Source organism: Odocoileus virginianus, unplaced genomic scaffold, assembly GCF_023699985.2.
Source record: "Odocoileus virginianus isolate 20LAN1187 ecotype Illinois unplaced genomic scaffold, Ovbor_1.2 Unplaced_Scaffold_1, whole genome shotgun sequence".
Taxonomy (NCBI): Eukaryota; Metazoa; Chordata; class Mammalia; order Artiodactyla; family Cervidae; genus Odocoileus; species Odocoileus virginianus.
The window spans coordinates 1,592,857-1,615,928 of NW_027224263.1; the positions used below are offsets into that span (position 1 = coordinate 1,592,857).

A 23,072-nucleotide genomic window follows, 5' to 3' on the forward strand; every position below is an offset into this window, starting at 1 on the left:
TTTTATTCTTCTGAAAAATGCATCTGTTCAAAAAGATCAGAGTTACCATATCAAAAGCAGAAAGAGGCAGCCATCTAGAGATTCAGTAGTCTCTGTGGTAAGTGCATTCCTGACCCATTTGTACATGGAATTCCATTTCCTCATGGGTGTATCTAAAGGTGTTTCAGGTAGCAAACAGCAGGCAATAATTTGTCCCTAAGTGTAAAAAACAAACAAAATATACTTTACAAGATGATAAGCTTTTCAAACTTGTCACTTTAAAGAAAACCAGAAAGAGTCCATTTTTAAATTGCATTTGATTCTACCATTGTTGACAATAAGATGAACTGACTGAAATCTTTAAGAAGTGTATTTTGAGGGGCCAAGTTTCTATGGTCGAGTTGCTTTTTCTAGCTGAAAACCAAAGGGTCTTATCACTTAGCAATGGTTCCCTTGACAACTGGACTGGTTATCTCTTTGCCGACTCATCCTGAAATCTGTCAGGTGCAGATTCCTGTCTTGCACCACCACCAATACTAGTCAGTTCAGTAGAATCTTAAAAAGTCATAAACTTTAGCTGAATAACTCTTTGGCTAAGATTTTCTAACCTAAGTCTAAAAATGACAAGATTCTTTTCTTAGGGTGTCAGAGTTCACACTGGTCTGTAGAGAAATCATTCAAGTCTTTGGCATTCTTTGACAACCCAGCATCACTAAGGTGTGACTCGCTGAATAAATTCAAGGAAACTTGCAGTTTTGAACATGAAAATCCCCTGTGAAATGCTAAGAATTGCTATCTAGTTCTTTATTTTCAAAATTCTTGGTTGTCAGAAAAGCAGGGCACCGGGAGGAAGAGAAATGAAAATGGGGGCAGGGCCTATGCACAGACGAGCAGAGGCTGAGAAGACCAGGACACTACATGGACCCAGGAGGAAGGGGATGAAGGTACATTTTAGGCTGAGTTTTATTCTTCTGGATTCCTCCTGCCTTCCTCAGCTCTGCTAATCAACCTGCCATCTACCAGGCACCTCTACGTGACCTCTGTGCAGGTTGATTTTCTTCTGCATTTTTATAACCTCTCATTCCTTTGTCAAGCAAATCCATGAATCCAACATGTTCTGGCTGGATCAAGATGATTATCCCCCTACCCCCCACCACTATGTTTTTCTGCTACCATTTCATTGCACTTGAAAAATGCAAGTTATTTTTTACTCTCTGTCTCATTTTTCCTAGACCCATCCCACATGCTTGCCAAATCCTTTTGGTGTTCCCCCAACCAGGAGTTTCTTCCCTTCCCCTATCCCACTTTTTTAAAATATTTTTTTCACTAAGGTTCTGCTTTTTTTTTTTTTTTTAATTTTTGGCCACACTGCATGGCATGTAGGATGTCAGTTCCCTGACTAGGCACTGAACCTGTGCTCTCTGCAGTGGGAGCATTGAGTCTTTTTTTATATTTTTAGTTTTTAAATTTATTAATTTTTAGTTGGAGGGTAATTAGTTTACAATATTGTATTGATTTCTGCCATACATCAACATGAATCAGCCACAGGTATACATGTGTCCCCTCCCTCTTGAACTTCCCTCCCACCTCCCACTCCATCCCACCCCTCTAGGTTGTCACAGAGCACTGGGCTTGAGCTCTGTATCATACAGCAAATTCCCACTGGCTGGGAAGCACAGAGTCTTAAGCACTGGACTGCCAGGGAAGTCCTGAGGCTCAGCTTTGATGCTACCTTTTCAAGGTTTTTGAAGGTCCCTTCATCCCCAAATTAATCATTTGTTGCCTTCCACATCACTTTCCTTTTTTAAATTGAAATGTAGTCGATTTATAATATTAGTTTCAGGTATACAGCACTGTGATTCAATATTTTTACAGCTTATACTCTATTAAAAGCTACTATAAGATGATAGCTATAATTTCCTTTGCTATATGCAATATATACTTGTTGCTTCTCTATCTTATACATAGTAGTTTTTATCTCTTAATCCCATACCCCTAATTTGCCCTTCTCCTCTCCTCTCTCCCCTTTGGTAACCATTAATTTGTCTTCTGTATCTGTAAGTCTATTTCTGTTTTACATATATATTTGCATTATTAGTTTTTATATTACACATATAAGTGATATCATACTGCATTTGTATTTATCTCGTTTATTTAACTAAACATAGTATTTTCTAGGTCTATCCATGTTGCTGCAAATGGCAGTATTTCATTCTTTTTATGCTAAGTAGTATTCCATTGTATATATATATACCACATCTTCTTTATCCATTCATCTGTTGATGGGCTCTTGGGTTGCTTCCATATCTTGGCTATTGTACATAGTGCTGCTATGAATTTTGGGGTGTATGTATCTTTTTTAGTGTTTTCATTTTTTCTGAGTATATTATCAGGAGTAGCATTGCTGGATCATGTGGTAGCTCTGTTTTTAATTTATTGAGGAACCTCTATACTGTTCTCCATAGTGGCTGCACAAATTTACCTTCCCACCAGCAGTGTACACAGGTTCTCTTTTCTCCACATTGTTTCCAACATTTGTTATTTGTTGGCTTTTTGATAATAGCCATTCTGACAGGTGTGAGATGATATCTTCTTGTGATTTTTGATTTGCATTTCTCTGATAATTAGTGATGTTGAGCATCTTTTCATATAGCCTGTTAGCCATCTGTATGTCTTCTTTGGAAAAAAGTCTATTCAGGTCTGCTCATTTTTAAATCATTTAAAATTAGTTTTTACCATTTTTTAATCATTTTGTGTTCTTGATGTCATATCATAGTCTACATCATCAGTATTATCCCTTTACTGTTTATTGTAGTTATAATTGCTTATATAATTTTTTGTCTTTTAATTTACATACTGGCTTATTTAAGTGTTTGACCCCAGTCCTTACTACATATTTGCCTTTCCTAGTGGGATTTTCATTTTGCTATAGATTCTTACTACTTTTACATTTAGAAAAGACCCTTCAGCTTTTCTTTTACTGTACGTTTAGTACTGAGAAACTCTTTTAATTTTTGTTTTTCTGAGAAGTTCTTTATTTCTCCTTCTAAATGATAATTTTGCTGGGTATATTGTCCTAGGTTGCAAGTTTTTACCTTTTAGCACTTTAAATATATCATTTCACTCCTTTCTGGCCTGCAAGGTTTCTGCAGAGAAATCAGCTGATAGCCTTATGGAGGTTGCCTTGCAAATGACTCTTGTTTTTCTCCTGCTGCCTTTAGAATCCTGTCTTTATCATTTACTTTTGCCATTTTAATATGATAAGGGTTGGTGTGGGTCTATTTGAATTTATCTTATTTGGGATCCTGTGTGATTCCTATACCCGTATATCTTTTTCCTTCTTTAGGTTTGGGAGTTTTCAGGCATAATTTCTTCAAATACATTGTTGATCTTCCTTTCTCTCTCTTCTCCTTCTGGAACCCATATAATGCAAATGTTTGGATGCTTAATGTTATCCCAGGTATATCTTCAATTCCTTTATTTTTTTTTTAATTTGCTTTTCTTACTGCTGTTCTGATTGGTTGTTTTCCATTTCTCTGACTTCTAGATCACTTACGTGTTCCTCTGTATTACTTTGTCTGCTGTTCCTTCCTTCTAGTGTGTCTTTTATTTCAGCCATTGAATTATTCATTTCTGACTGGGTCTTCTTTATATTTTCTAGTTCCTTGCTGAAATGTTCTCTGATTACATCAATTGTTTTCCCTAATTCAGTTAACATTTTTATTACCAATGTTTTGAATTCTTTATCTTGTAAATTTTTTTATTTCTTTTTTTAAAATCTGTTTTTTTCTCTTTCATTATTTTTCAGGGATTTTCTCTTGCTCTTTCAATTGAGAGTAGTTACTCTGCCTTTTCATTTTGCTTGACTTTCTTGCCTGTATGAGTTTAGGTGAAACAGTTGTCTACTACAGTCTTGAAAGTGTGTTTTTCAGTGGAACCATCTCTATACTGTGTGTGCCCAGTGTGTTTGGTGTGAATACTGGAGTGGGTTGCCATGCCCTCCTCCAGGGGATCTTCCCAACCCAGGTATTGAACCCACATCTCTTATGTCTCCTGCATTGGCAGGTGGGTTCTTTACCAGTAGCACCACCTGGGAAGCCCCCTTAGCATGTAGTAGGTACTGTGTAAAAGTTTATGGAATGAATATATCAATATATATTCAGCCCTTACCATACCTGTCTCCTGTGACCATTTTCTTATGATTTTGAAGGTGTGACCTGACAATATGTTGAATGTGTGTATATTAAACTAGTAAATATACCAAAAAGGAAACAGACTGACAGAGAAAAAGTGAGTGGTTACTAGTGGGGAGAGAAATGTGGGAAGGGGAAGATAAGGGTAATGGGTTAAGAGGCACAAAGTACTTTGTAATAAGCTGCAAGTACATATAGTACAGAACAGGGAACATAGTCAATATTTTACAATAACTATAAATGGTATGGGCTTCCCTGGTGGCTCAGATGGTAAACAACCTGCCTGCAATGCAAGAGACCCAGGTTCGATCCCTGGATTGGGAAGATCCCCTGGAGGAGGAAATAGCAACCACACACTCCAGTATTCTTGCTGGAGAATCTCATGGACAGAGGAGCCTGGCGGGCTATAGTCCATGGAGTCACAAAGAGTTGGACATGACTGAGCGACTATCACTTTCACTTTTTTTTCCACAAGCAAGATACTCTGTGGTGTCTCAGGCTTTTTCTGGCCCTGAGACCCTGTGGCCTTTTGATTTACCTTTAAAGTCTTTTGTTTGTGGGGAAAAAACCCCACAGAATCTAGGAGACTTGATGTACAAGCTTTGTTAAGTGCTATTAGAAAGTCTGTTATTTAAAGTTATTTTTTTTCACTTACTTGCCGTTTTACAAAATAACCCTTACAAATGTAGTCAATCACTGGAAAGCAAATTATTCAAGTAAGTCATCAGCAAAAATGGCAGAGTGAAGACTTCTGAAAATTCTACCCATAATAGAAATGAAAAGAATTGGCAAAAACTATCAGAACCAACTTTTGCAGCACTCTGGAAATTAACCAAAGGTTTGCACCAATGGAATATTCATTTATTCATGAAAAATAACTGCCTTATAATAGTCAGCTTTGTGGCATTTTCACTTGTGCTATGCCCATCTTTTGCTCTCCAGCTTTGCAGTGGCCTTGAGAATTCACAGCTTGCAACCATAGGGAAAGCCAGCAACCTGGTAACACCTGGAGGATGCAGAACAGGTTTGAAACTCCTGTAAATCCTCATTTCTAGAGGACTGTCATTATTTGATCTGTCTGGCGATTCCCCAGAAAACCCCACATGTAAAACTTTATTTGTCCTGACTTGGAGGTGCAGATAGCCTACCCCTCTCTGGGTTCGGGGGGGATGCTTCTCTGGAAAACTATTAGAGGCAACTGATTAACTTCACAGCATTTGAGGAGTGGATAACAAAAAAGTTTGAAAGGTAAAGCTGAAGAATAATATGTTTGTTGGGAAAACAACAAATTTGTTTGAAAAGTTCAGGCATATTCTTGGGAACCTAGAGGACCACATGCCTGCTCAGGGATGTGAGCAGTCTCAAGGCTATGTACATGCTCAGGAAAGACCTGAGAAGGCCCTCAGCTCTCACTCTGGCTGACCTTGAGCTCTGTATAAGCAGAAAGGGAAGACTAAGGCAGAGTTAATCAACTGCCTGGCTGAGTGTTGAAGGCAGGCCCTAGCATGTACACAGAGCGTCTTGGCCAAGACTGGGAGACTTTTTGGTTCCAGGAGCTTATGGAAATCTCTTTCTCAGTTATTATTTGACTACTAAGCTAACCCAGCAGAGACTTCAGTCTTTTTAATGATTATTAAAGTAGAATGGAACGGAGTGAAGCCTGTTGCCCATCAGACCTTATTGAAGCTGATTCTTGGTCCACCAAGCTGCAATGTTTGTAGCTCTGCCTGTATAGTTCCTATGTCTTTAAACAGGTTGAAAGGGCAAGGAGCTCATGTAAGTCTGATGTCTTGTTTGTTAATTTTAAGGTAAGACAAAAGTAGTTTATGAAAATTTTTTTCAGAAGGATTGGTGTTAGTGAGAAGTGATTTGTTTGGAAATGCCATTTCACTTCTGCACCTCAACCACAACCCAGTTGGCTTCTTCGTGTTTCTGAGTTCTTGTGGAAGATCAAGTCCTCTTTCCTCCCCAGACTCCCTTTTATACATTCTCCTCATGTTATCGCTCTGTACTTCTGTTAATCTCATCTTCTGGTCTGGCTTTCTTTTGTTTCATCCCTGTAGCTTTCAACTCGGGCTGGTTATGGGCTGACACACTGCATTCTTGGAGTCTGTTTCCTAAGGGGAGACTCTGGAAGAATAGAGACTGTAATTGCCCTTTTTCCTGTCCTGGGGGTGAGGGGTGTAAGAGCAAGAGAAAAATCCGTTGGCTATCATTTTGGTCAGAGCCATCTCAAATGAAGCAGTGCAGTTCTCACAGGCTGTAAGGAGCTGTACTAATTTGACCAGATAACTGGGCAATGACTCACTGAGACAGGGTTGGCAATAGAGAATTTTTTTTTCCAGCCAGTACTAAAAAAAGACCCAAGGCTTATATGCATACATGCTGTACATTCATCCAATACCACCTTCCTCATCCCTACCAGGGGAATGCCAGAGAGGTTGCCCCTTTCCAACACTTCTCTCAAATTGCTTATTTTTCTGACTCACCCCTCCCTTCTGCCCCCCTTTTCTAGGCTGCACTGGATGTTTGTTTTAACCTGATTTCTCTTGCCTGTGAGGGGTGGAGAATAGGGTGGGAAGGTACACAGTGTGATTTACCCCACCTCTGTCGACCACCTCCTGGGGATGGCCTGACCTGGATGATCATTTTTAGCCTGCTATTTCCTGAGCATGGGCCAGGGGCTGTGGCCAGGGGCAGAAAGGCTAAGATTGTGACACAAGCTCCCTGGCAGATTTGGCAGTGATAAGTTTTCACTGGGGAATGAAATGGCTGTCTCATTTTTAACTTCTGTACATTGGAAATAGCGCCATGGCTGTGACCCTAATGATGAAAACATCTTGAGGAGAAAGGCTACCTAAATCCCTGAGAGACTGAACTTCTGTCACATATTTCAAGAAGAGCAGTATCCCCGGGTAGCTGTGTTTCTAAAATTATAACTTCAAACAAATTATGACTTCAATGTATACAGATTATACAAAGTATAATGTCAGCCTCCAACCGAGTAGTCTGTTTTCATGATCATATAAGACTCATTTATTTATTTCTATGAAAGACCATTTATTTCTATGAAAACAGCATGCTCCTGCCTTAGAAAACAAAGCCAGAAGAAAGCAATTTGTCCTTTCAAGTGAGCTAAACACATCCCGCAATGATATTTTTTATAGGAAACTATTCCCTTGGCGCTCTTAAGGGCTGATCTGGGAGAGCCCTTGCAGCTACTAGTAGCTGCACAAAATGGCCCCTACTGGCTCTGAGCTCCCCTCTCTGTAGGATCTGGGAGCCTCCAGTTGCTGAGATGATAAGATGTGTGCTCGGTTGTCTCAGCTTTGAACTTGAAATATGATTTGTCATTGAAACAGCACTATAAACTATGAAATATACTAACAATTTCATTTTTCTGCTTATAGGTTAAGATAGATTTTTCTGGGCTGGCTTGGAAACTTATTTACCACCTATGATATTCTTTCTCTCAGAAAATTACTGGCTTGGCCAAAAAGTTTGTTCAGGTTTTCCCACAACATCATATGGAAAAATCCGAATTAACTTTTTGGCCGAGTCAGTACTTGAAACTTTTGTGATAAGATCCTTCCCTTCACAGGTCAATCTTGAGTCTTTTAGCAGATCCTTTCCCCGCAGGCGGTACAGAAGTGAATTTTAACTCATCCCACATTACCTGGACATAAGTTCTGAGAGTGTGGCCTATGAACTTATGAGATTTAATTGTATTTTGTTCAGTTCCTTTCTGTTGAGAGATAACCATGGTCATTTGTGAATCCCAAGAACAAGTTCTATTTATCAGTTGCTTCAAGATTCTTCTTTGCAGAAGTTGTAAGTGAATAAAACACTAAATTACTGATAAAACATCTGGACATCCAGCTAAAATATTACATTTTCAGAGCTGTATATATAGTGTTTGAGGCTTGTCATAGCCCCCTTCTAAGCCACTGGCTGCTAGAAACCTCACATTAGTCCCTGGGGTCTGATTAGACATGGAAAGGGGTCAGATATGCTGGTACTATTGTGTCACCTTGTACTATACTCACACTAGGACAAGCTAGAAAGTGGCTGTTTACAAAGAAAGCCCCATTGGAAAAAAAGGTTTGATGTACTTGTGACCAAAACATCATTCAGAGATGGTGCCAAATGGGACCATGATAAAAGGAAGGTCTAAACAGGTGGTCAAAAAGAAATCCCTCTCTTAAAAGATTTTAAGGCCCCATAAGTGTCTTCGTTTCTCAAGCAGGAGGATTTGCTTCCATTAGATTCCAGTGGTGAATCTAAAAAAAATCTAATTTTTACCTTCAGGACAAAGGTAATAATTAATAAATCATAGAAGCAAGTCCCCTCTAATACATTTTGCTTAAGTTTCTTTCCTTTTCAGTTTTATCCAAGTATGAAAACCAGATTACTATTTTTGCTGACTACCTAGAAGAGTTTCCAGATACAGATGAGCTGGTATGGATCTTGGGAAAACAGCATCTTCTTAAAACGGGTAAGGTTTGGTTGCATTTGTCTGTGAGAACCCAAATGAGGTGGGTGCCCGAGGTCGAAGTCCTACCCTGTTTCCCTTCTTGGGTTGATAAGGGGTTAATGCTACTGCTAGGCAGATTTACTTTACAGCCAGAGGAGTTTAAGCCTCCGGCCCCTTTCTTGCATGCAAGGACCCTTCTGAGGCCCTAGCAATGTGTTCACATGATCATAGGTATTTTTAAAATTTGAAAAAGTCATATCTTTTTTTCCTTAAAGGAGAACCCCCCCAGTTCTATAAGCCTCGGGTTTCAAAAAACATGGACCGGCTCCAGGTATTACTAACCAGTATCTAGTCTTTGATGACTACATACTTCTCATTCCTCTCATGTCCTTTTCTGTCTAGATGAAAAACACTGCCACCCAAGGGACTTCTAAACAGTCCATGGCTGTCAGAAACAGTCTGACACTGAGAAGTCTTATAGTTTTAGAGCTTCTGCTGACTGTGGTACTCTCAGTTTATTCTGGTTTTGTACAGAACTCTTAGCCACTGCAGCTAGATGGAAAGGAGGCTTGGCTTTCTCTTCCTTACCATTACATTCTTATAGATTGAGAAAGACCTTTTAACCTGAAAGTGCTAACAACCCCGCACATAGATAAAACCTGAACTTGGAAAGAGGGAGCTCTGAGTTTTGTGTCTGAAGCGAGATCCTCTTTGGAGGCCCTAGCATGGAGGGAGGGACAGGAAGAAGCTGACCAAAAGGCAAGAGAGGGGGCTTCCCTGGTGGCTCAGTGGTAGAGTCCACCTGCCAGTGTAGGAGACACGGGTTCAATCCCTGGTCCAGGAAGATCCCACATGCTGCAGAGCAACTAAGCTTGTGCACTCCAACTACTGAGCCTGTGCTCTACAGCCTGGAAGCCACGACTGAGCCCACATGCCACAACTACTGAAGCCAGTGTGCCCGGGAGCCTGTGCACTGCAGCTAGAGAGTAGCCCCCGCTCACCACAACTAGAGAAAAGCCCACACAGCAACAAAGACCCAGCACAGCCAAAAATAAATAAATAAATAAAAGGCAAGAGAAGAAGTTAGCATCTTCTAACTCCATTTGAGTCTGGCTTCATCCTTTTGATTGGAGAATCCTGACTAGTGGAGAGCACCTAGTGCTAACAGTTAGGATACCTTTTGTATTCAGACTCTTCTACCTTGGATCAGTCACTTTCTGGATCTTAACTCCTTTTGCCAGTAATTAATAGGAGAGGAACTGCAGGTGGTCTCTTCTAGCTGTGCATTCCCTGACAACAGGGATCCCCAAGTTGCCAAATATGCCCAGTTTCAAATGTTAAGTTGGAAAAGCCCTTTCAAGGTGAAACTCTTATTAAAGTCTAGGGTTTCCCTTGTGGTCCAGTGGTTAAGAATCTGCCTGCCAATGCAGGGGACACAGGTTTGATCCCTGGTCCAGGAAGATCCCACATGCCACAGAGCAACTAAGCCCATGCACCTGTGCTCTAGAGCTCACATGCCATAATTACTGAGCTCACATGCTTAGAGCCTATGCTTCACAACAAGAGAAGCCATTGAGAAGCCCGCACACAACAATGAAGAGTAGCCCCCACTTGCCACAGCTAGAGAAAGCCTACACAGAGCATTGAAGACCCACCATAGCCAATAAATAAATAAATCTTAAAAAAAATGCCTATACAACTTTCCCCAGCCCTTCTAGCTTATAGGCAAGCCAGAAGACATAGAGAATATCAGAGGAAGGAGTGAGGGGTGTGAGCATTTGAGACAAGGGGATAAAATAATAGCTAACATTTACCTCAGGTTTACTGTGTACTGTACCATGTAAGCTACTGCTTTCCATGTAGTATTATCTTGTTGAATACTCATATCTCTGTGAAGTAGGTGCAATTATTCTCCCCATTATATAGATGAGGAAACTAAAGCTCAGAGAAGTTAAGTAACAAGGCCACACAGTTGATAAGCAGCAGAATCAGGTCTCAAACCCAGGCAGAGCATGACTCCAGAAGTCTTACTCTTGACCATTTTACATCTGCTTCCCATACTGTGCTAGGCACTGGCGACATGAAGGGGAAGAAAAATCCAGACAGCTCAGCTTTCTGATTTGTTCAAAGGAAAGGCAGAAGAGAAAATAGAGAGTAATGGTTAACACTGAATTTCCTTTCCTTCTTTTAAAGTGCAATGACTATAAAGTCTGTACAGAATTACAAATATAGATGTGTTGTTGAGAAGGGTGACAGAGAAGACTAAGAAAGACAGAAGCACATCTAAGTACAGATGGACATGTGGAAGCCATATTTGTGGCCACTGAAGTAAATTTATGCTATAAAATATATATAGGAAAGCATGCTTTGAAAAAAATTACAAAAGCATTTGTAATGTTATATCTCCATTTAGATTACAAATGCCAGTGCACTAGGTAGTATTGATAAATTTCTTACACACTTAATTTGCTTAGCAGGGACATCTTTTTAGTTTATGTGCATACACACATGCCAACAACCTATCCCTCGTTTTATGTAACAGACCGTGGATGCTGGTGAGAGATCCAGCCAGCCATCAGGCAGGGGCTGACTGCCTTGTCAATAGGTTACCCAGGATCCTTGCTTTTCTTAGTCCTTGTCTTTTGGCCACATGGTCTCAGTGTTAAGTACCTGCTGGGGCTATGGAGCTCAGTGAGGAGATAGGAGCCACTCAGCATCATTGTAGCCAGTAGCTCTGGTCAAAATATAGGTGGGAGGAAATACTGAAATTATTTGGCTAAAATGAGATTGGGTTTCCTATGCATTTCCCTTAGCCTCATAACAATGGAAATGACTGGTTATTTGAAATTGAGTTTGCCCCTGGCTCAGAAATCAAAGACAGATATCTTTAGATGGGATACGATGATTTAATTTTAATTTCACATTTAATTACAGAAAAATCTAAGCTGTTGTCTGATATAAGTGCTCGTCTATGGTTTACATACAGGAGGAAATTTTCACCAATTGGTAGGTATATCATTTGTTATACTGTGCTTTCTTCCTTATAGATAGCTTTCCTGAGGTTATAAGTGATATCACAGAAACCTCAGAATTAACAACTCACTATGGCAAAGAATTTAGTTTGGGGGAGTAGTTGATTAAGTCTTATGCTTCATACAGAAGTTTCATTGCAATAAAAAAAATAAATAAATAAAAATAAAAATTAAAAAAAAAAAAAGAAGTTTCATTGCCGATGTGCCTCAGCATGTATGGTTCCATGGTGTTAATGTGTAATGCCGGTTTACTTTTGAGCCCACCTCCAAATGTTTGGACACTAGAGATATTGTTTTAAGTCTAAGAGCAACAAAACAGTCAAACTTTTAATTTGATACAATCCACTGCTTTATGGAGTTATTTGATTATTAAAGATGACTGTACCTTAAAGGAAAGAAAATAATTCTCTTGCTTTTTTTTTTCCTTTCCTATGATATGAAAACACTTTGCCACTGAGAAATGAATTATAGTGGATATCCTTGGAGCTAATTCTAGGCAGTTAAGAGTACCAGCTGCTGTCTAGAAAAAAGGATAGTTTAATGAGCTAAGTGAATAGGATCCCTCCAGAGAAAATTTGTAAAATGTTTGCAAACAGGTTACTTCTTTCTGATCTTGTGGTCCTATAGAAAAGGATCACCAAACTCACTTGGTGGAAGCTATTCTTCTAGAGGAAACCTGTCTGACTGATTTTGTTTTGGGACTGGACCTAATAACTGGAGTGATATCTATCTTTCTGATAAGTGTGAAAAATGAAGTTCACACAGACTTTTTTTTTTTTTTTGCTCTCCATAGGAAGTACCTGTGCGAAATACACAAAAGAACAATCTTTACTACTCAGTAATTCTAAACTGTTAACTTTTTCTGGATGAAGAGATCTTTGCAAGATTTGAAAACATTTGCAATTCACCTCTGACAGTGTTTTGAAAGAGATGATCCCTTCTTTATGTGGGCTTCATTGCATATTTCCATACTAATCTGGCCTATAATCCCACCATTAGCAAGAGCCAACAGACTCCACTTCCAGCTGACAAGTTGGCTCAACTCTCCTCATCTTGCTGTAGCAACTCTTCTTCAGTCCCCACAACAAAAGGAAAGGAGCAGCCATCTTGGCCCACTTGTCTTACATGGTTGATGATGTCGTTTATGGTTAGTCTTGTGAGACCATGCTTATAGCATACTTTTCCACTTCTGTGTTGGGAGAGGCAATGAAAGCATAATATCTCCTCTGCCATCCAAGTTGTCTCACTTCAAAGTACTTTGAAAAAGGATATTGAGCACCGCCCCCTGCCCCGGCCACATATATAGGATTTTTGTTACATCAAGTGTTCTTCAAATGGAACCTATTGTCTTATTAACTGGTTTTGTGTCTTTTAAAAATATAGTATATTTCTAATTTATTAATAGTATTTTATATTAGGGCTTCCCTGGTGGCTCAGTGGTAAAGAATCCACCTGCCAACGCAGGAGACACAGGTTCAATTCCTGGGTCAGGAAGATCCCCTGGAGGAGGAAATGGCTGCTCATTCCAATATTTTTGCCAGGATAATCCCATGGACAGAGAAGCCTGGTGGGCCTACACAGTCCATGGGGCTGCAAAGAGTCTACTTAGTGACTAAACAACAACATTATGACCATACTCATCATACCAAATATTTACATCATCTTGAATGAGTGGTAGAATACTTTTATAGATACTCTCTCATTTAATTCTTATAGTATCCACTGATAGTAGGCAAGGTATATGCTATTATCTCCAGTTTACAGATGAGATTTAGAGTAGGTAACTAGAGACTGGTCTTCTGATGCCTAACCTAGGACTCTTTCCTCTATTTTACATTCTCCTTACCATTCAGAGCTTCATAATGTATATTTAAAATGGTCAAGAGCCTTCCAGATTTCCTTGACCATACTGATGATCAACTTTGGTAGCATTTATTCCTTTACTCAGATAAGATAGCCCTCCTCTGGAAGTGAGCTGTGAAAAGCCAGATGTGGTCAGGCAGATGATGACATGGCATGGATTAAGTGTTGGTAGTCATACATGGTAGTCAGTCATCTACCAAAATTGAATGCATACCTGGATGTCTCTAAGCAGAAAACATACAGGGCAGGTTTTGTTCATTTGTTTGTTTTGCCTTAGGGTCATAGAACCCGTTTTGGTTAACTCAGCATTATCTTTGCAAGTTCCACCCTGTAACAAATCTTGTTTGATATCTGGCTTTATCTCTTGCCTCTATTCTGAGTATGTGTGCCTATCTATATTGTATGATTCTCCAATATGTTGATGTTTCAGGAAAGGGCAATTTAATGAACTCACATTCATTCTCATCCCTTTTGCCAACAGGGGGAACAGGCCCTTCGTCAGATGCTGGCTGGGGATGTATGCTACGCTGTGGACAGATGATGCTGGCTCAAGCCCTTATCTGCAGACACTTGGGAAGGGGTAAGTTAAATTTGTTCTGTCTCAGAGACCTCTGCAGTTGCATTTACTGCTGATGGTTTAACCTTGGTGCTAAAGGGAACAGAGCTGCAGGTCCTGAAGTGCTCTCTGTAAGCCCAAGTGGTGGGGCTGACAAGTCAACAAACCCTCTCAGGAGAAGGAAACAGCTGGCATTTCCTTGTGACTCACTAAGCCAGAGAGTTATTTTCCTGGGATAGAACTGAACATTGAGTCAAGTGTATCATAGAGTTTCTATCTTCACTATTGTTCACGTGAATTCTTAAACAGGTCAGATAACAAAAGGAGCAGGAAGAAGGTTGTGGTGGTGAGCCTGTTTTTTGACCTCATTTAAAATATTTGCCTGGCGAAAGATGTCAGTGACCGAAAGGAAGTGCCTAATGAGGGAGCCAGTGCTATTTTGGTTTGGGTTCACTGATGAGGTCCACTTGATAATGAAGGAATCCTTAAATTAGCTTTCTCAGGAGGCTGCTTTATTAAGAACTTCCCAACACAACATTGTAAAGCAACTATATTCCAATAAATTAATTAAAAAATAAAAAGTTTAAAAAAAGAAAAAGTAACTATGTGAGAGTGATAGATGTGTTAATTAACTAGATTATGATAATCATTTCACAATGTATAGGTTTATTAAATTATCACATCATATAGCCTTTTAAAAATCATGCTGTTTAAGCTATTCAATTTTTATTTGTCAGTCATACTTAAATAAAGCTTGAAAAATTTTTTAAATAATAAAAAGTACACACTATCTTAAAATTAGAACCTTCTAGTAATCATTGTTGGAACACTTGAGTCTTGCTTTCTTAAGTCATGTGCATGCTTCCCCATGGGCTGACCTTGGTTAGATGCCAGTTCAGGAAGTTGGTGAAAGTCTGATTTGCCTTGGGGATGTTGTTTTTTTTTTTTCATTTATTTTTATTAGTTGGAGGCTAACTACTTTACAATATTGTAGTGGTTTTTGCCATACAGTGACATGAATCAGCCATGGATTTACATGTGTTCCCCATCCCAATCCCCCCTCCCGCCTCCCTCCCCATCCCATCCCTCTGGGTCTTCCCAGTGCACCAGCCCTGAACACTTGTCTCATGCATCCAACCTGGGAATTATACTATCAAGGGTGAAATTTCTGTTTAATAGATGAGGAAATTGAGGCTCATGAAATAAGGTGACTTGCCCCAGGCTGAACAGCAAGAGTCATTGATTTGGGAATAGAATGCAGGTCTTCTGTCTTCTTGTTCAGTAATTTCTCTACTGTACACATACTTCTTGGAACAGATCCATTCTTATTGTTTTTACTTTCTCATTTATGAAACACTTCAAGATGATTCTTCTGGAAAAGAGTTTTGTGGAGAGCAAACTGGGGAGTTTTCCCCACAATCAGCAGTCTCAACTGTTTTCGTGTAAAAGCAAGTAGCAGGAAGAATGTGGAAATAGATCTCATAGCTAAGATATTCGAGTGAGAAGATGTGATTTTATAAAGTATTTTGGAGCATTTCCTTTTTGGTTATTTTGCAGTTGAGGTGGGGTATTAGTTGACTTATCACTGTCATCAGTAAATATTTAATAGTACACGCTGCTGCTAAGTTGCTTCAGTCGTGTCTGACTCTGTGCAACCCCATAGACGGCAGCCCACCAGGCTCCCCCATCCCTGGAATTCTTCCAGGCAAGAATACTGGAGTGGGTTGCCATTTCCTCCAGCCAGCTAATGAGGATTTCCCCCAGAGTCAGACAGTTCAGTAGCTGGTGAAAAACAGTTGGATGCTGTTTATCCTCTGAAGACTGCTAGATATAAAGTTTAAACATTTGGTTCAGAAATGCAAAAGCAAAGAGAACTAAAGACTGGAGATAATGGCCTTTGCCTTCCAGTAGATTTCACTTGTGAATTCAAACACTTTCTAAAACCTCAGGAGAGAAATTTTTGTCTTGGAAACCAACTAAGTCTCAGAAATCTGTCCCATTAGACAGAAGTCCTAGAGCTGAGGGAATGGGAACAGTGTGCCCTGTCCACAGAGGTGACAGAGTTTTTTCAGAGTTGTCCTCAGCAAGTCATAAGCAGCCTCTGTGGAACTGGGGGGCTCTGCCTGAGGCACAGATCAGATCACTACAGGTGTAATCATTTTAGTTTTGGTCATAAGGTGTTTGCTTCAACACCTGATAGCAAAGGTATTTGTTTTTCCAAAGCTCAGTGTGGCCTTTTAAAAAGGCTATGTAAAAAATGGCAGTGTGCGTTTCTTTAAAAAGCCTTCTTAGTTGCAAATTGTGTTTATTCCCCTGGAAATACTGGTGTCTCAGGATAACACTTCCCCTCACTGGCCCCCCCCCCCCCCCCCCGTGAGACTCTTGTCAATGCTGCTGAAATATACAAACCAAAGCCATTGGTGTTTCTGTGGACGTGAGACACTACAGTGTCTGAGTGAGACATGGATATACTGCTGGGTTTTGAGGTGACATCCTGGTCACTGAGTAGCTGACCAGAAAGGCCTTGTGTCACTGTTTTCAAGTAATATTTATCCAACTCCAGCTCATGGGCAAAGTCAATTTCTTTGTCAACTTCTTGTCTTGTTTTTACTTTATACTCACTGAGTCTCTGAAAGAAATCTGTTTCCAGATGTCCTGGTCATCAATATTAAAGATACTTGGGAATATTCTGACCTGATCATTCCCACTTTCTAGATGTAATGCCTTTGTTTTCCTTCTAACCTCATAGTCAGAGTAAGGCTGCAGAGATAACAAATGGTTATAAACATGATTTTAACTCTTTTTTTTTCCCTAAAAAGACTGGAAATGGGAGAAACAGAAAGAACAACCCAAAGAATACCAACAAATCCTACAGTGCTTCTTAGATAGAAAAGACTGTTGCTACTCTATCCATCAAATGGGTAAGGTCACATGAGTAGTTTAAAGACTGTCTCTCTGTTGCATAGTCCAATTAAGAGGAAAGAAACACTGTGAAATTCAGCTTACTTTGCCTGTACTTGCTTTTCTTTTTTTTAATTTAAAATATTTTACATCATGTGGGATGTTTTGTTTCAGCACATGGAATCTTTTAGTTGTGGCATGTGAACTTAGTTGCATCAGTTCCCTGACTAGGAATTGAACCCAGGTCACCTGCATTGGGAGCTCAGAGTCTCAGCCCCTGGGGCACCAAGAAAATCCCTGTACTTGCTTTTCTTGTCCCCTGCTTTATATGTGGCTCCACTAAGTCATCTTTCTACTTAATTATTTATGCAAAAAATTAGGAGTTTGTGGTTTGTTGGAAGACCTTTCGCTAACATGTTTATTTTTTCCACATGAAAACAGCACAGATGGGCGTAGGAGAAGGGAAATCAATCGGCGAGTGGTTTGGACCAAATACAGTTGCACAAGTGTTGAAGTAAGTAAAAAGGTTGGGCATGAGCCTTATTCTATTGTCTCCTAGGCTTGCCTCCACCAACTCGGTATCCCATCAACCAAAGCAGTTCTTGCCATCCCACTGAGCCACCAAACATCTGTACCATTTTGCTCAAATACTTCTTTGAAGTGTGTAATGTGTGTGGACAACTGTCTTTGTTTATCAGAGTTGTAGTCATGAGTACCAGTCCAGATAGCGGCCCCTCAGGACTCATTCCATATCCCCTTGATAGATTGGTGCTCAGACACTCAACTGTCAGCCTAAGGGTCACTTTGAAGCCAAAGGGTCTGTACTAAGGAGGAGGGGGAAGCCTGAACCAGCCTAGAAAAGGCACAGACTCCCACCTTGTATGGTATTTTAAAAAATCTTCATTGATTCATTCAACATTTATTGGGCACCTCTACTATGCTAAGTATTGGGTGTACAAAAATAAACTAGGTATAGTTCTTGCTTCAAGGAACTCACTACCTATTGGAAGACACAAACCCCAAGGGAGTCTTGGAATCAGTTTGTCACCTTTTAGTAAACTCAGGGTACCCCAGCATGGTCCTTTTGCCATTGTCCTATTAAGTCCCAGAATTCACCTCCCACAGCAAGAGGACCAATGCTTTGGAAATGAATGGGGTGAGTGGCATTGGCACTTACACCCACGGACCACCTCACCTATTGTCACTCTCCTTCCTGACGGCCTATCACCAAATGGAAACTCCATGAGGGCAGAAATTTTGTTTTCCTTGTTCACTCCTGTAACATTAGCACATGAAACTGCCTTGTACCTGTAAGTGCTCAATAAATACCCGATAAATGAGTGAATGAAAATGGCAGCCAGAGTTTGATGCTGATTTAGGCATCAGAAAATCGAAACCATCTAGCCTTCTTTGGTAGCTACTTTAATTCTTGGGCTCTCTGGAGCATGATGACAGGACCTGCTTCATGCAAAATACAAATGGGGCACTGTTTCAGTTACTAGCCAACCCTCAGTGAACTAGAATGTTTTGGAAATGTGCTTGTGAGGGGAGCAGTCTGGATTTCTTGGGGACCGAGTGAAACCTGCTATCTTGGAATCACCCTTTGCTAGTAGTGCAGCCTCTTTGTGACCACTTTCTTACTTTAGTCTGCAGTGCCTTTTGGGGCACTGTTGATCAGGTAAGTGAGGATCTGGTGGTATTTCAGGAACCACTGCAAGAAGCCAGGGTAGAAAGTATAAAAAATTAGAATGGCTGTGCTGATCCCAAAACCTAGTTTGATATGGTTGGTTTATAAATGACATCCTTCAGAATTTGCTTCTTTCTTCTAAAATTTGAACTTCCCAACAACAAGTAAATGGAAACATACATTTAGAAAAGAATTTAGGTGGATTCTTACTCATCATGAATATTATTATCAGAAACAGCAGTATGTGATAATAATGATTATGTTATTATTATTTTGGGGAAAGATACCATGAATGAAATGAAAATATAATGGTAACTAACCTCTTATTGGGAGCTACTTTAGTTTGGGAGAGAATGTGTTTTTGTTTCATTTTGTTGGTCGTTGAGACTGGGCTTTACCCCAGAATCCCATAGTAGCCAGGTTAAAAATGTCTTCTTCAAACTGGCAAGAGAAGAAAATAAGGGAGAAATAGACAACATATTTTACTCAGATAATCTCTCTTTTAAACGGGTTTTCTTTCTAATCTCCTCTGAAAGTGAAAGTCGCTCAGTTGTGTCCAACTCTTTGCAACCCCATGAACTATACAGTCCATGGAATTCTCCAGGCCAGAAGAACTGGAGTGGGTTGCCACGCACTCCTCCAGGGGATCTTCCCAACCCAGGAATCAAACTGGGGTCTCCTGCATTGCAGGTGGATTCTTTACCAGCTGAGCCACCAGGGGAGCCTCTGAAGTCACGTAATTCAGCATGCTCTATGGCTGTATGTCTTCAGTTCTTGACCAACAAGACCCAGCAAGTCTGCTGGGACAACATTCTTACCGCACTTGGGAAGGGACTGAAGAGATCATCTCCTCTATATGTTTCTCTCTCTCTCTGGATTTCCCTGGGACTTATTCTTCATATTATATATGCTTCTAAACAAATACACACACACACACACACACACGTGTGTGTGTGTGTGTGGTCATGCTAAGTCACTTCAGTTGTGTCTGACTCTTTGCAACCCCATGGACTGTAGCCCGCCAGACTCCTCTGTCCATGGGATTTCCAGGCAAGAATACTGGAGTGAGTTTCCATGCCCTCCTCCAGGGGATCTTCCCAACCCAGGGATCGAAACTGGGTCTCCTGCATCTCCTGCATTCCAGGCAGATTCTTTACCTGCTGAGCCAATAGGGAAGCCCATATATATATATACATATATTTTTTTAAGTAGCAGTTTTATTTTTTTTTCAAGCGGTAAGGCAGAATGTCTCACATTTAAGAAAAGAAAACAAAATCTCTTGGGAGCAGATGTACTGGTCCTCTTTTGCCCAGTAGGAGTAACATCATTTTGCGAGGCAGCCTGTTCCATTTTATAAAGCAAGGCCTTCTTTCTGAGGTTCAGAAACAGTGACTCTGGCATTTTCAAAGTCCCTGGACATGGAATATTTCAGAGCTCAGGCAGAGGAGCCAGACCTGACCTGAATCCCACAGAGAGAACAACTTCTGTGTGGTTCAGCATTCAGTAACTTCTGCAACACTGGACATGCGTAGGTGGTACTGTTTTCTGCCGAGATGTCCATCTTCCCCAATTGTGACTTCACTGTATGTTGCTTTGCAGAAAACTTGCTTTATTTGATGAATGGAATTCCTTGGCTGTTTATGTTTCAATGGATAACACCGTGGTCATCGAAGATATCAGTGAGTCCTCGGCCGGTTTACCTTCTCGGGTGGTTGGGTATAGAGGTTCTTCTTTACCATTCAGAACATGTAGGGGGAAGAAAGGGAGAAAGAAAGAGAGTGAGAGAGAGAGAGAGAGACAGAGAAAGAATAAACACACACACGCTCTCTCTGGCCTGCCCCTCTAGCAAGACAGGGGAGCACAGGGCTCTGGTTAATCATTCCCTGTGCCCTTTTTTCTCTTCCCTTTCAGCTTTCTGAAAGGGGAAAAAATGAGAGGATCTTTGGTGCCCCTCAGGGAAGTACCAGATTCTTTTCCTGCAGGACACCCCAAGTGCAGATAATCAGTTAAACCACCCATGGGTCTTCTCTGGCCTCCCCCCTCCACTGTACTCCCCAACATGGAGCTTGAGATACCAACAGATACAGTCCCTGTTTCCAAGGCCCTTGTAGCGTAGTTGACAAATGAGATTCTCCCAATGAGCCCATCATATCTGAGGAGACACAAGGAGTGTTCAGTTGCCAGAAGGAAGAGAAGTAAGGGCTGGACCAGTACCCTGGGCTTCCTGTAGCAAGGGCAGCAGGGCCTGGGTGGCAGCGGGATGGGCCTTCCAGGTGGGGGCTGTCATGTCAGGTCTCCCTTAGTCTTGCCCATGGTGCATCTCTTAGGGCTGGGTACCCCTTTTTTATCTAGCCCTGTCTTTTGTTTTTAGAAAAAATGTGCCGCACACTGTCCTTGAGTGCTGACATACCTGCTGAGAGGCCCCTGGAGTCTCTGACTGCTTCCACCCAGAGTAAGGGCCCCTCGGCCTGCTGCACGGCCTGGAAACCCTTGCTGCTTATTGTGCCCCTCCGCCTAGGCATAAACCAAATCAACCCCGTCTATGTTGACGCCTTCAAAGTAAGTCACACCTTTCCCCAAGCCACCTGTGGCCCACCCATCCCACCACCATCATGAGCATGGAGATCCGTGAGCAGCAGTCCACAAGTGAGCTGAGAATCTTGCGTTCTCTTTCCCTCCAGGAGTGTTTTAAGATGCCACAGTCTTTAGGGGCATTAGGAGGAAAACCAAATAACGCCTATTATTTCATAGGATTCTTAGGTAAGAAAAGAGTAATCACAAGTAAGTCACTGTGGGCTAGGGGAGGGCGGGTACAACAAGGTCTGTGTGGAAGACCAGGCAATTCCAATTAGGAGGCCCTGGCCTAGCCTGGAGATGCTGTGGCCTGTGGGCAGCTCATCCTGCCTCTAGCCTGGAGAGTAACACCTACCTGTGCCTCACAGAGACCAGTGTCTCTGTCTCTTTGCCTCTCAATGTGATGGTTCCATGGCTGTGTTCACACTGGACGACCCCAAGGTCACAGCATTGCTTCAGCACCTCTTTTTCCCTCTGGGACCCAGGGCGGCAGGGCTTCACTTCCCTGGCCTTGCCAATCCCCTTCTTACTGGAGCTTGGGCATTCAGGCCAGGAGCCATCCTCTGACTTCCCAGGACCACACAGCTGGGCCTGCTAGCTTTTTGTTCAGAGGCTTGACTAGGTGGGAATTAGAGAACGTGAAGACAGAGGTATCCCTTTTCTGATAATGGAGGCTCAGTCTTAAAGCAACTAACCTAATGTGGATCCTGATGAGCAGCCTGACATTCCTGCTTCAGTGGACACGTCTGGAAACCCCGCCATCTTCCTCACCAGCTGTGACCAGAGATATTAAAGGCCCTTGGCACACAAAAGGAGCAGCCTGGCTCTTCTCAAACTTTCATGTGCACATGAATCACCTTGAGATTAACATGCAGGTTCAGCAGATCTGGGGTGGGCCCTGAAAGCCTGCATTTCTTACTAGGTAGAGCAGGTGCTGCTGGTGCCACACTTTGAGTATCAAGGGCCTAGATACCTGGTTAGTGCCGCAGAGTAAGGGAGCAATGCGGCCAGGGAAGCAGAATACCGCCACCTCTGGCAGGAGTGGGCTTTGAGGAACTTAGGAGTTTAGGGTACAAAGGAGAGCCAGAGCAGGCATGGGGAATGGTGTGAGGGATGTGCAGAGGACATGGTGAGATGAGCTTGGCCACCCTCCCAACCCATTTCTTCCTCAGAGATTCAGGGAGGTAAGGTGAGTGCTAACAGACAGACCTGGCCCCTGTATGTGGCCTGCCTCCCGCTGGCTTGGTGTGTGACAGTAGGAGAAGAGAGTCAACTCTTTCAGTCTCAGGCTCCCTTTATGGAAAATAGGGCTGACCCCCAGCTCACCATGTTGTCACCTCACAGTAAAGCACTCAGTAAAGAGCCAGCCTGACCCCAATGCTTCTTTCAGCTGCTTACTCTTCTCTCCTTAAGGTGGGGTTTCTCTGTGGTTGCTGGGTTCGCTCTTGAATGCTGTCACCTCCTGGTCGAGCTTAAGAACTACAGCTTGATGGAACATTTGAAAAGTAGAGGCTTTTACTTTCTTAAGTTCAAAACCCAGTATTTGGAGTTTTATAAATTTAGATGTTCTCTGTTTCTAAGCTTCTGGGTTCCTGTCAAAAAAAACTGCTGCAAAAATCTATTTCCTATTGTCTGTGCTTGAAGACAAACTGAAAACAGATTGGAAAATAATTGTGGAGGGATCTTAATGAATTCCTGGGCACCCTAGCCTCCTTATCCCAGGTTACCCAGAGAGAATTTGCCAAGTTGCCATAGCCCTCCATCTCTTGGGGGGGCCCTGGGCTGGGGAGACTTTGGTGGAGTTGGATTGCTT

General features: G+C 41.5%; 1 protein-coding gene across 2 annotated transcripts in view; it reads left to right on the forward strand.

Moving 5' to 3' along the window:
* ATG4A (autophagy related 4A cysteine peptidase) overlaps positions 1 to 23,072 on the forward strand; it is a 72,301-nt gene that overhangs the window by 30,941 nt on the left and 18,288 nt on the right. Inside the window, exons 2-9 of one of the 2 annotated variants that reach the window (XM_070462186.1) lie at positions 8,557 to 8,667; positions 11,581 to 11,652; positions 14,023 to 14,121; positions 16,917 to 17,018; positions 17,440 to 17,512; positions 20,285 to 20,364; positions 21,057 to 21,244; positions 21,367 to 21,445. In XM_070462186.1, the coding sequence (XP_070318287.1) occupies positions 8,557 to 8,667; positions 11,581 to 11,652; positions 14,023 to 14,121; positions 16,917 to 17,018; positions 17,440 to 17,512; positions 20,285 to 20,364; positions 21,057 to 21,244; positions 21,367 to 21,445 (804 nt within the window). The remainder of the gene's footprint in view (positions 1 to 8,556; positions 8,668 to 11,580; positions 11,653 to 14,022; positions 14,122 to 16,916; positions 17,019 to 17,439; positions 17,513 to 20,284; positions 20,365 to 21,056; positions 21,245 to 21,366; positions 21,446 to 23,072) is intronic. The other variant, XM_070462187.1, reaches the window with a different exon arrangement.